Here is a 12,042-nt window from a genome sequence, read left to right as displayed (position 1 = left end):
CTCTGTTTTAAAATGAAGACACTGAGCATGGATAAATGCAGATGGGCGGAAGCCCAGAGAGAGAGAGAGAGAGAGAAAAAGAGAGAGAGAGAGAGAAATATACAACAAAGAGATGGAGTCACCGAGGGAAGGAGGTCCCTGAGAAGTGAGAGCACAATGTCCAGAGCAGAGGAGATGAATTCTTGATCAGGAAATGGGACATATTCAGGAAGAAGTCTGACCATACAGTCCTATTTGACCGTTTGTGGCAGGAAATTGAGGCATAAATGAGTAATGGAGGGTTGGACTCACCTTTTTTCTGAAATAATCCATTAACATAAGGATGGAAGAGGTGGACTCCAGTCTGGCTGATGTGGGCATTTTCTCCGGGTTGCTCAGCCAGATGGTGTCAAAAAGCAATGTTGTAGGAGAGGACAGGAATGGGGGCTCAAGTCTGCAGCTGTTGAGGCGGAGAAAAATGCAGCCAGGTGGATAACAACTTTTCAGGTTGCTAGCACCTGCAACCTGATGTCACACTCCTCTTTGGAGAGTTGCTTTTCACATGGAAACCTGAGCCCCTACTACCCTTATAGAATATGAACCCAAATTGGAGAGGGAGTGCCAACGCATTTAGATCAGTGTGCTACTTCACAGGCACATCTTCAGCAAGCAGGCCTTCAGATTTCCCAATGCAAATAATAATACTGCTTTTTCATCTTTTAGTGAAAGACACTATTTTGAAGCCAGATATTCTGGATCCCATCAAGGACACACTGGAAGTAGAACTTGGTAAGGTGGGTTGTACTATCACCGTTGAATGACACTGTGCTTCTGGGAGCAGGTCGAAGTGTGAGACAAGGAAAAAGAGTATGGAGATTTTAAGTCAAACAGAATTGAGTGTGAATCTTGGCTCGGCCACTGGCTAGTTTTGTGACCTCATAGAGTTATTTAATCTTTCTAAGCCTTAAGCTTTAAATCCATAAATAGACAAAAGAAAACTGACCTCATCTGGTTTCAGTGAGAAATGTAGGATAATGCACATTAGGTGGCTGGTGCATTCGTCATGATCGATAGATTTTAGATTCCTCCTTACTCATCCCAGAAACAGGTGGTTACATATATTAGGTCCATTGATTAAATCTGTAAATATAACCAATTTACCAACTTGAATAGCATTAATATTTACAAACATGGTGTTTTTTGTGGGATTTAAGATAAGTGGAGAGGGGCGCCTGGGTGGCTCAGTCAGTTAGGTGTCCGGCTTCGACTCAGGTCATGATCTCACGGTTCATGGGTTCGAGCCTCGTGTCAGGCTCTGTGCTGACAGCTAGCTCAGAGCCTGGAGCCTGCTTCCGATTCTGTGTCTCCCTCTCTCTCTGACCCTCCCCTGCTCATACTGTCTCTGTCTCTCAAAAAAAAAAATAAAATAAAAAGCATTAAAAAATTTAGAAAAAGATAACTAGAGAGGAATGCCACATCTATTCTGGCTCAAGTAGTTTGTTTTCCCAAGTCGTGTCTTCTTGCATAGAGGGCCAAAGCGACTGTCCTCTGGTGCCTTCTTATTTTGTCCACTTCAATGACATCTACACTTTCCCACACAACCAAATAAGATCTTTATTTAAAACCAAGTGCTGGTTGTTCCAGTAAAATAAGTGTTCTTTTATATTTTTTACTTCCAGGCATGTGTTTTACTTTTTTATTAATTTATTACCAAATTGATTTCCGTATAACACCCAGTGCTCTTCCCCACAAGTGCCCTCCTCCATGACCATCACCCCCTTCCCCTTCTCCCTTCCCTCCTCAGCCCTCAGTTTCTTCTCAGCATTCAAAGGTCTCTCATGATTTGCCTCACTCCCTCTCCCCAACTCTTCCCCCCCTCACCTTTCCCCTTCTTATGGTCTCCTGTGTTCTTTTAAATGCTAAAATATTTAGAATTATAGAAATAAATGTCGAAATGATAAAACCACTAGGTGGCGATATCAGGGCATAGCATTAGCAATACCCACATCATTACAAGAATAAGGAAGGAGGAAAGAAAAAATCATTAATAATTCAAAAATAGCCAAGCTACCTATGGCTTCAATAATTTTAAAGTCCTACAGGGCAGGGGGACATTATTAAGGTGCAAAGATAATCTTTAATGGAGTCCTTAACCATTTCATGGTGAAAATATAGAGTTTGAGGCAGTGTATCGGGATATCCTTTACCGAAAAAATGGGTGGAAAGAGGGTAGTGTCATAACATGCATGCCCACCATAGTCCCTTGTTCAGGAAACTGCTGAATATCTAAATAATTTCTTCTTTAAACTACATTACAGTAACCTCACGATTTTAACTTAATACGCAAATGTTGGTTGGTAGTAACATGCTCTTTATTGACACACTATGTATTCAACAGCAGCATGAGAAGACCAGGCTGGTCACTCAGGGCTCCCCTCGTTTTCCTGGTGTCTAGCCTCAAACCACATCAGAATTCTTAGTGCTGTGACCAGATAGTCACGAGTTTGAGATATAAGTATCGCTCATTGGATAGAAACATACCTGGTCTTACTTGTCTCTGAATGGGAGATGGGCAGATGTGTGGTTATTTCTGGAAGATTTGTTTAACCTGCAAACGTGATTGCAGTAGTGAACAGGGTTCGGATGCAGTCTTCCTCCTGCACAGGACAGTGTCTTCAGGGGCCCCTTCCTATTTCCTGTGTTCGGATGCAGTCTTCCTCCTGCACAGGACAGTGTCTTCAGGGGCTCCCTTCCTATTTCCTGTGTCTCTCTCATTTTCAGGAAAGCCTTTAACTCTTAAGTGCACGGCACGATTTGGCTACCAAAGAGATGTTAAACCTGTAATAAAATGGTACATTAAGGATTCTGATCAGGAGTGGGAAGTTTCAACACCTGAGCAGAAAAGGTAAGAGGGAAATTAGCAGATCTACCCTAAACACTTTTTTAAACACCTTTGGAAACCTCTAAAATGTACACACTGAAGTGAACAAACGCGCCGTTGATGGTGTGGCCACTAGCGCCCACTAGTGGTGGATAGAAAACGACAGAAATGCAAAGTGCAGGGTCCTTTTAAACACTGAGATCAGAAGCAGTTTCCCATACAGTCTTAAAATGAAATATTTAAGTTGTTTCAAAGCTCAAAAGTGTTTATTTATATATCCTGATGGGGGGAAGGAGATAGGGAAGAGAGAGAGGGAGAGAGAATGCTCCACACTGTCAGCAAAAGCCCCAAGTGGTGCTCTATCCCATGAACCATCCCACCAACCAAGAGATCATGACCTGAGCGGAAATCAAAGGTTGGACAGTCAACCAGCTGAGCCACCCAGGTGCCCCTAAAGCTGAGTTTATAGCACAGTTTTATGTTTAAACATCAAGCTGACAAGTAGACAGACGTGCCAATCCAGGACGGGAGAATAGAAGTAGCAGGTCTAACCAACAGGAAAGAACGTTGCCCTCTCCCCCCTCCCCATGTTCCCCAGCGCCATTCATTTAGAGTAATGGTGTGTTCAGGGATCCAAATATGCAGAATCATTAACAGCTGGAAAGTATGTAGAGGAAAACACACAACAATAAGGAGTCTGACCAAAAATATGCGAAGCGAGGAATAGTTGAAGAAATCCAACTTGGAAAAGGAGATTCAGAGGTGGGGTATCTGTCTTGAAGTACTTGGAGGCCATAATGCTTTATGGAAATGAGGCTTAGTTTGTTGTCTCCCTGGGTAGTTCAGTTGGTCGAGCATCTGACTCTTGATTTCAGCTCAGGTCATGATCTCACGGTTCGTGGGATCAAGCCCCACATCTGGCTCCCTGCTAAATGTGGAGCCTATTGGGATTCTCTCTTTCTCCTCCTCTCTCTCTCTGCCCCTCCCCTACTCTCTATCTCTCTTTCAAAATAAATAAACAAACATTTAAAAAAGAGTGAGATGGGAGACCTGGGTGGTTCAGTTGGTTAAGCATCCAACTTCAGCTCAGGTCATGATCTCACAGCTCATGGGCTCAAGTCCCACATCAGGCTCTGTGTTGACAGCTTAGAGCCTGGAGCCTGCTTTAGATTCTATTCCTCTCTCTCTCTGTCCCTCCCCCACTAGTACTCTCTGTCTCAAAAATAAATAAACAAACATTAAAAAAAAGAGTGAGCACAGACACATGGTAAATCCTCAGTGGAAGTGAGTCACATTCAATATTATTTTTAAATTATTGTTATAGTCTGTTTTTTTAATGCTTTTTATTTATTTTTGAGAGACAGAGAGAGACAGTGCGAGCAGGGGAGGGTCAGAGAGAGAGGGAGACACAGAATCGGAAGCAGGCTCCAAGCTCTGAGCTGTCAGTACAGAGCCCGACACGGGGCTCGAACCCACGAACCGTGAGATCATGACCTGAGCCAAAGCCGGATGCTTAACTGACTGAGCCACCCAGGCGACCCTAGAGTCTGTTTTCAAGGATTATTCTTAGAATAATGAAGGTCAGGTGAGGCTCACAGTAAATTAAATTCTGGTGTAAATGCATAAAAAGAACTATATAAATTATAAAACAAATCTGCCTAGCAGATTCAATAATCAAAAATGAACCCCTCTGACCATCTTCCAGTCTTCTGGCACCTCCTTCTATTCTTTGATCCGGTAGCTCTCCTGAAAGCCAAACTGTTAGCTGCTAATAAGAATTCCAAATACTGCAAAAGTGGTCAATTTATGCTGCTGAACAAGTGGGGTATTTTACCTTCTTTTCTAGAGTTAAATCCACCAAAAAAGATGACGTTATAGAGCGTGTGGTCCACCTGAAAGAAGTTACTCAGAGGGATCTTCACAGGAAGTTTATTTGCTTTGCCCAGAACTCCCTCGGGAATACTACCCAGTCCATCCAGCTGAAAGAAAAGAAAGGAGGTAGGCCTGGAAGGTGGCCGCAGAACACACACAACTGCCTTTATCTGAAAGGAAAGGAATTTCCCTAAAGAAATGTGGTGGTGGTGGTGATGATGATGATGATGATGATGATGATGATGATAGCAATGAACATTTGTGAGATGCCAGACATTATGCACTTTGTTCATATAAAAAAACCATTTCATACTTTGACCGAGGACACATCACTAGTAATCACAGTCACATCACAGTGATCCAGACCTGGGCTTCTTAACTAATACTCTCTGTAAGGGGGCTGTGTTGGAACAGCCTCTCATTCATTCATTCACCCATCTATTATTCTACAAATACCAAAAGGGCTTGTCTTGTGTAACAGGTATTGTGCTAGGACCTAGCTCCCTTTTAGGATTTTCTTTTCCTGGCTTCTGAATCCAGAGACTATGATTATAGGGTTTTGGGGAGTTGAGGGGAGAAGAGTCAACTTGCTCACTGCTCAGAGTGATATGTGTATAACACAGACCACAGCCTTTGACAGCTGGAATGGAAATTTCTGGTAAAGAATAGCTTTGAAATTTCCTTAAGAAGTTACTCTGTGATGGAGTGGATATCATTCATTCATCCAATTAAGAACTGATTACAGAACAAGCAAGTTTTGGAGCCTAGTGAGGCTTCAATAAGACAGAACTTAGGCTTGGCATTGTGGATGCTCTGTAACAGGGCTCCTGGCAGGAGAGGTGTGTGGAAGTTCTCGTGTGTTAGGTACCACGAAGAGGGTGAAACCTAGCCACACGTGACTCCTGGCCTCAGGAAGTTTAGATTTTAGTAGGGAAGATAGTGCATGAAATAATTTATAATATGCAAAGAGAGGGATGCAAATGGGTTGTGTGGGGGTTTCTGGGGTGAAAATAACTAAAAGGGGCCATGATTAGTTTCCCCATCCACCCTGTTCAGGAATGTGCCATTCCCTTGGGGTCTCTCCAGTTCACTATAAGATAATTTCCTCAAGATATGATTTTAAATGTTTCCAGAGTCAAGAGGAATGCTCCCAAGAGCAGTGATTTTGAAAAAATAATAGAGCCTGAAAAGGCGCTGGGCAGGCCCACAGCGTTGACCCAAATGTGGTCTCTCAGAGACATTTGCTCACGGCTACCATGTTTCCCCAGTGGTGTTCATCTACATCCTACTTGGCACCGTCATGGTCCTGGCAGGCGCGCTGGCCGCAGGTGCTCTGCTCTACAGGTACTGGATTGAAATAGTGCTGCTGTGCCGAACCTACCAGAACAAGGATGAGACTCTTGGTGGTAAGGTGACCCCAACTTGCCTCCAACTTTTCTTCTTAGACTCAGAGGGAGCAACTCAAGAAATGGATGTTCCCTGATGGATAAAGTTGTGCCCCTCAGGCTGGCTGAGGGTAGCTTCACACTGGGTGAACTGGGAACAGGTGGAGAAACCCTATCTTTTCATTCCAGCTACCTGGAATCTTGCTGATCGATGATGCTATTGAAGAGCATGTTGGGCTTGAAAATAAACAGTCTGCTCATCAACCTAACGCGATATGACAGATGAGCTAACATCTCTATAACTTAGTTTCCTCTTCTGGAAAAAGGGATTCTAATCACAATCACAATGACATCTATGAGGACTCTTTGAGTTAAGAAATAGTAATCATTTGGAACAGCATCTAGCACGTAGCAAACACTCAATACATGCTACTCAGGTGTATTAGCTACTTTACCTGTCACTTCAATCCTGCAATCAGGCAGAGAGACATGAGTCACCTGCCCAAAGCTGAACTGCAGGATGGTGTTAGAACTCAGGATCTGGACCCAGGTGGTTTGGCTCCGAGCCACCATTAGCTACTACCTTGGTTAGCCTCATCCATAAAATGAGGGGCTTGAAGATGGTAGCAATGTCCCAAAAAGTGTGAACCTCCGTAAATTGCAAATACTATTACAATTATCATAGTTAACAGCACATTTCCCCAGGAGACGGGATAATAGGGCCTATTAATGATTGCTTCTTTTGAATAGAAGTGCTGCTTGCCTGTTTTTCTAGCCCTGGAGGTCTCTAAGATTAGGTTTACTGTTTTACTGGATGGTTCTCTTGCCTGCAAAGAGCAGCATCCCTTCTGCTGGGTTCCTGGGATAATTATTTACCTGCCTGGGATAATGAATTCCCATACTTGTGCTCACCTCACACCGCGAACGCAGTGAAGAGCTGTCAGCTCTATGGGAAAGGGAGAAGTCAAGAGATGCATCAATCATACATTCCTTTCAACTAATTATTGAGAATTCATACTAAAAATCCTTCAGCCAAGAGAGGTTTTTGAGATTTATTTTTTAATTAGCTTTTTAGCTTTGTTTTTGAAATTTATTATTTTTAATTAGCTTTTTAGCTAATTTCGAATTGAACAAAGTATTTAACCAACACCTTACTCATTCCCCGAGATGACTTATACTTCCTTTACTAAAATGCTGTTTATCTTAAGATTCTAGAGCTTGTACAAAAGAGCCCCTCAACTGTGAACCTTTAAATCTGTCCTTTCTCTTTTTGCACATGACAGTAACCTGACTGAGGAGGCAGAGCCCAATTTTCAAGCACAGTGATTCAGTGCCCTCTGTCGCCAATCTAATGTTTTACAGCAAAATGGCTACGTCCCTTGAAGTCAATGCTGAATATCCAAAATTTTAGCGAGACGTGGAATGTCAGAGCTGCAAAGGACCTACAAGAGCTCTGATACTCCTGTTTCCTACTTTTCTGACTAAAGAAATGTAAATGTCTCCAGATGATAGAAAAACCGAAGCTTGTTGGATTTCACAGGGATGTGGGAGGACTCCGAGGTGACTGTGGTGTGTCGCACATTTAAACTGCACAGCATTTCCCTGGCGGCCATGCCCCACATGCCTCCTCCTTCCCTCCTGGGTAATGAGACGTTTCGCAGCCGAACCTCCTGGGTCTCTTTCTTGCCTCCTGGACCTCCTCCATTCCCACTTCTTTTTCTCTTGCTGGCATTTCCACCCACCAAGGCCTCTTCTTAAGTCCACGTTAACCAAGCGTTCTGCCAATCACATGGGCCACCCAGCGCCGTTGTTTGCTATTTTGTAACACTGCTATTTGCCAGCCATTGTGCAAAGTACTGGAACGCCAGACCGAATGGGTATGTCCAGATTTCAAAGCCCATGAACTAACTTTTGAGATTTTCTGACTCTCTTGGTTAGTTCCTTCGCACATCCCAGTAGTCAACGTGCATTTGTACTAATCGACTCCACAGAGGCCCAGGAGATTTTACGTTTCCTAAATACAGTTTCCCATCTGGAAGGTGGGGGGGGGGGAAATGGGTATTTATCTGTGACCTGCTGGGAGCCAGACACCATGCACCTTGTATACATTATATCATACAGCCCTGAAGACAGTCCAGCAGGGAGTTACTATGGCCTCATTTTACAGGCAGGATTCTAATACAGGTACATGAGCAGTCAGCTGTCATTCACGTGCAAGGTGCTGGGTCTTGGCAGGGCTTTGCTTGCTGGATATTATCATGCTTTGATGGAACAGCCTCTTCTTTGATGTGTAAGTCGTGAGACAGCAGCACCGCAGTGCTCAGAGGAACGCCTGAGTAATGTGATTTAATCACAGAAGCCGCAGTTGTTTGATCTGACCTCAGTGAAAATGCAGGACCACGTCATAAATCAGAATTCGAATCTGGTTGGGCCACCGATACCACTCAGCAGTGTGATTCTGAATTAGATGCAGCTGCTGTTTTTATGGTTAAATCCGTTCAGTGAGGAGCCTGACACTTACTTCTTGCCCGTTTGCCATATGAGTCAAGCACACGTAGATATACCACGATAGTGAGAAAAACGTAAACGGCTGACGTTTTTTCTGACATTTCTCTTCCTCAGATAAAAAGGTATTTGATGCTTTCGTATCCTATGCGAAATGGAGCTCTTGGGAGAGTGAGGCCACTTCATCTCTGCATGAGGAATACTTGGCCCTGAATCTATTCCCTGAAGTTTTGGAAAACAAATATGGATACAACTTATGTTTGCTTGAAAGAGATGTGGCCCCAGGAGGAGGTAAGTCCTATAAGCCAAGAGAAGATATAGAACGAAAAGAACAGTTGAAGGCAAGTGCTCTGTGGGCTTTCCTGGTATTCCTTCTGTCGGGGTATACTTCCTCTGGAATGTTTCATGAGCCTAGAATGTGTTGGGCCACAGCACAGAAAAACACAAAGCAGAGATATGCTTCATCATCCAAGAACAATCCATCTTCAGAAAAAAATTATTGCCTTCTGGAACAAAGATCTTGTTCCTGACTCCTCTGTAGGAAGTCATCTCTGTCATCCTGAACAGGCGGTCCCCCTGCTTTGTAGGACTCTGCTGGCCACCAATGTCAGCATGGGGTGAGGCGGGGCCCAGCCTTCGCCACTCACCAGATGTGCAGACCTCATTCCTTCCCCCCACTTCCTCTGCCTCAGACACCCCCAGGGCTCCTGGGACATCCCATGCCCCTCTGTCAGCCCAGCCTGACTGGTCCCAACGAGCTCCTCCCCACAGAGAGGAATGTAAAGTAGAGTCACTGGATACTCAAATGTATCTTAAAGTGTCCATCGAGTTGGTGCAGCAAACGTGACATGGCAAACCAAGCTTGCTTTCCTCTTTCTCAAAGAGCCTTTGCAGGGAACACTCTGGGTAGATCCGGGGGACTTGGGGAGATTGAGACTCCAGGTTCAGCAACACAATAACAAATGATTAAATTCCTTGTTTCCAGCATATGCAGAAGACATCGTAAACATTATTAAGAAAAGTAGAAGAGGAATATTTATCTTGAGCCCCAACTATGTTAATGGACCCAGTGTCTTTGAACTACAAGCAGCAGTGAATCTTGCCTTGGATGATCAAACACTGAAACTAATTTTAATTAAGTTCTGTTCCTTCCAAGAGCCAGAGTCTCTACCTCATCTTGTGAAAAAAGCTCTCCGGGTTTTGCCCACGGTCACTTGGAGAGGCCTAAAATCGGTCCCTCCCAACTCCAGGTTCTGGACTTGGATGCGCTACCACATGCCGGTGAAAAACTCCAAAGGATTCAGGTGGAATCATCTCAGAATTATGCCTGAATTTTTTCTCTGGAAATGGCTCAGTAAAACAGAAACCACTGGGAGGAGCTCCCAGTCTACGGAATAGTGAAGTGGACTCTGATCCACCTCCCCTCAGTCCCCGGCAAGTAGAGATGTTGATGGACAGAACACAGAGCACGGGTCAGGCTGATGTAAGATGGACAGTGTTTTATCGACCCCGAGCAAGCCTGACAGGCATGGCAATGACCCCAAAGCTGTGGTTAGAGCTTCTGATTTCTTCTGGGCAGAGAGAGAGTAAATTCTCCAGATGCATGCACACATTCAGCACACAATGCTCTTGAGATTTGCCAAGCGGTCTGCGCAGAAGTGGCAGATATGGCCACTTCTGCATTGGGCTATTGGCATTGTGTCTCCTCCATGTTGTACATATACATTATATATATTTTCAAGCAAATAAATATTATTTTATTAGAAGTGACTGATTTAAATGTTACCTAAAGCTTCTCTGTAAAAACAAAACAATTTTTACTCTGCATTCACCCATTAACTCTGGAGCACAGAAAGCAAGCAGGAAAGGCAGAAACCAGGGGGGACAAGGGGCAGACCGGGCCACAGTCAATCTCTCTTCTGTCCCTGCCAAAAGTGCCTCCTGAAAGCAGATGAAACAGAGGAAGGAGCCCCTTCTGGTGGGCGTGCAGGCCTGTGTCAGACACAAGGCTTGGGGAACCTTGTAGAGGTAATTTCAGCATCTGCTCATGCCCTTGGCCTTGGTGCAGGGCAGGAGATCCACAACCTTACCCTGGGCCACTGAAAGTAGGGACCAACTAGGCCAAAATGATCAGGCCCATGAGGAGACAAGGAAGGGCCCCAGCACTTACTTACAAGGTAGAAAGACAGTGACAAGAGTTAGCAGCCAAGTTAAGAGTTTGGTAAGTAAACGTATAAACTGGTTAAAAGACAGCAAGAGTGGAGCCTGGAAAGCGTTACTCTGAGCCATCTGCCCATTAAGACCGGCACTCCTTGTCCGTGCCTCCCGGCCGACTGATCTCAGTGGAGTCGGAAGTACCATGGTGACACGCTGGGGCACCCAGGAGTCTCTCCTGACCGACGAGGTGGATTTCATTCTCAGTTTCTTTCCTTTCTGAGGGTTCCAGCGAGAGTTAAAACAGTGTTCTAGTCATAGAGGAGCATGAAGTCTTCATGCTCAGTCATCCTCACTCAAGTGGAATGATTCATTTGAGCATAAAGAAGGGCAACTTCTGGCCTCATTCAGATGTAATGTGTCACAGTCACTGGTATGAACGCGGTCCAAGCTCAGAGTGGCTGTAAGTCATTGTCATCTGGCTGCCGCTTGGAGCCTGTGTGAAGTGGCCTTGAGCGCTTTTTCCGCAAAGACTCCCACATCATAAAAACCACTGCGGCTTTGGCACCAAGAAACATCCTTGTTGGGAATTTCAGTGATAAAGTTAAAGAGGAGTTAAAAGGTATAAATTATTCCTGGAGGAAGTTTCTTGTGGGAAGGCTCATTGTAGGGTCTCAGTGGAGAAGAGTCCACACTGTCATTGTGCCCCTGTGCTCTGGTGATGGCCAGAGTCCCTGCTTTTCCTGCCAGCCGCTCGCTGAGATACAAGACTCAGAAACCTCTTCGGGCCAGATTATCCTGCTTTATTTTATTCTAAAATAAATTTTGCTATAACTGATCTATCTAGTAGTCCAGAGTTTTGTTCTAAGTTTAACAGAGACTCAAACTGAGCCTTGGGTGTGTACATACTTAAAATGAGAGAGAGAGAGAGAGAGAGAGAGAGAACTTACGTAGGCCTAACATTTACAGAATACACTCTGTCCAGGTTAGTAGATCCACTGAGGATGACAAGTTAGCATTTAGGACACAAAGGCTTAGTTACATTTCTTACGTGCAAATGCATCAAAACAAAGTGGGCAACAGAAACACATTTTCTATTCATAGGAGACTGATGGTGATTAAACAGTTGAGCTCTGTGGAACACAATGAGAAAAGAGCATAATTTTCCGTCTACATTTTCCAGATAAGGTGACCACATGGTACGGTGTCTGGTTTACACCGTAAAATCTCCAAGTGTAAAATCTCACTGTGAAAACGTGTCCTCGT

At 44.3% G+C, this 12,042-nt stretch overlaps 1 protein-coding gene across 5 annotated transcripts in view; it reads left to right on the top strand.

Moving 5' to 3' along the window:
• IL18RAP (interleukin 18 receptor accessory protein) overlaps positions 1-10,392 on the top strand; it is a 33,479-nt gene extending 23,087 nt beyond the window's left edge. For all 5 annotated transcript variants that reach the window (XM_029937105.1, XM_029937104.1, XM_029937102.1 and 2 more), the window contains 6 exons: positions 703-768; positions 2,761-2,884; positions 4,707-4,858; positions 6,001-6,138; positions 8,740-8,913; positions 9,608-10,392. In XM_029937105.1, coding sequence (XP_029792965.1) covers positions 703-768; positions 2,761-2,884; positions 4,707-4,858; positions 6,001-6,138; positions 8,740-8,913; positions 9,608-10,020 — 1,067 coding nt within the window. In that variant the 3' untranslated portion in view covers positions 10,021-10,392. The remainder of the gene's footprint in view (positions 1-702; positions 769-2,760; positions 2,885-4,706; positions 4,859-6,000; positions 6,139-8,739; positions 8,914-9,607) is intronic.
• Positions 10,393-12,042: the final 1,650 nt, after the last annotated feature.

The sequence above is a fragment of the Suricata suricatta genome, chromosome 4, assembly GCF_006229205.1.
Source record: "Suricata suricatta isolate VVHF042 chromosome 4, meerkat_22Aug2017_6uvM2_HiC, whole genome shotgun sequence".
NCBI classification, from domain to species: domain Eukaryota; kingdom Metazoa; phylum Chordata; class Mammalia; order Carnivora; family Herpestidae; genus Suricata; species Suricata suricatta.
This window is presented reverse-complemented; position numbering and strand designations above follow the sequence as displayed.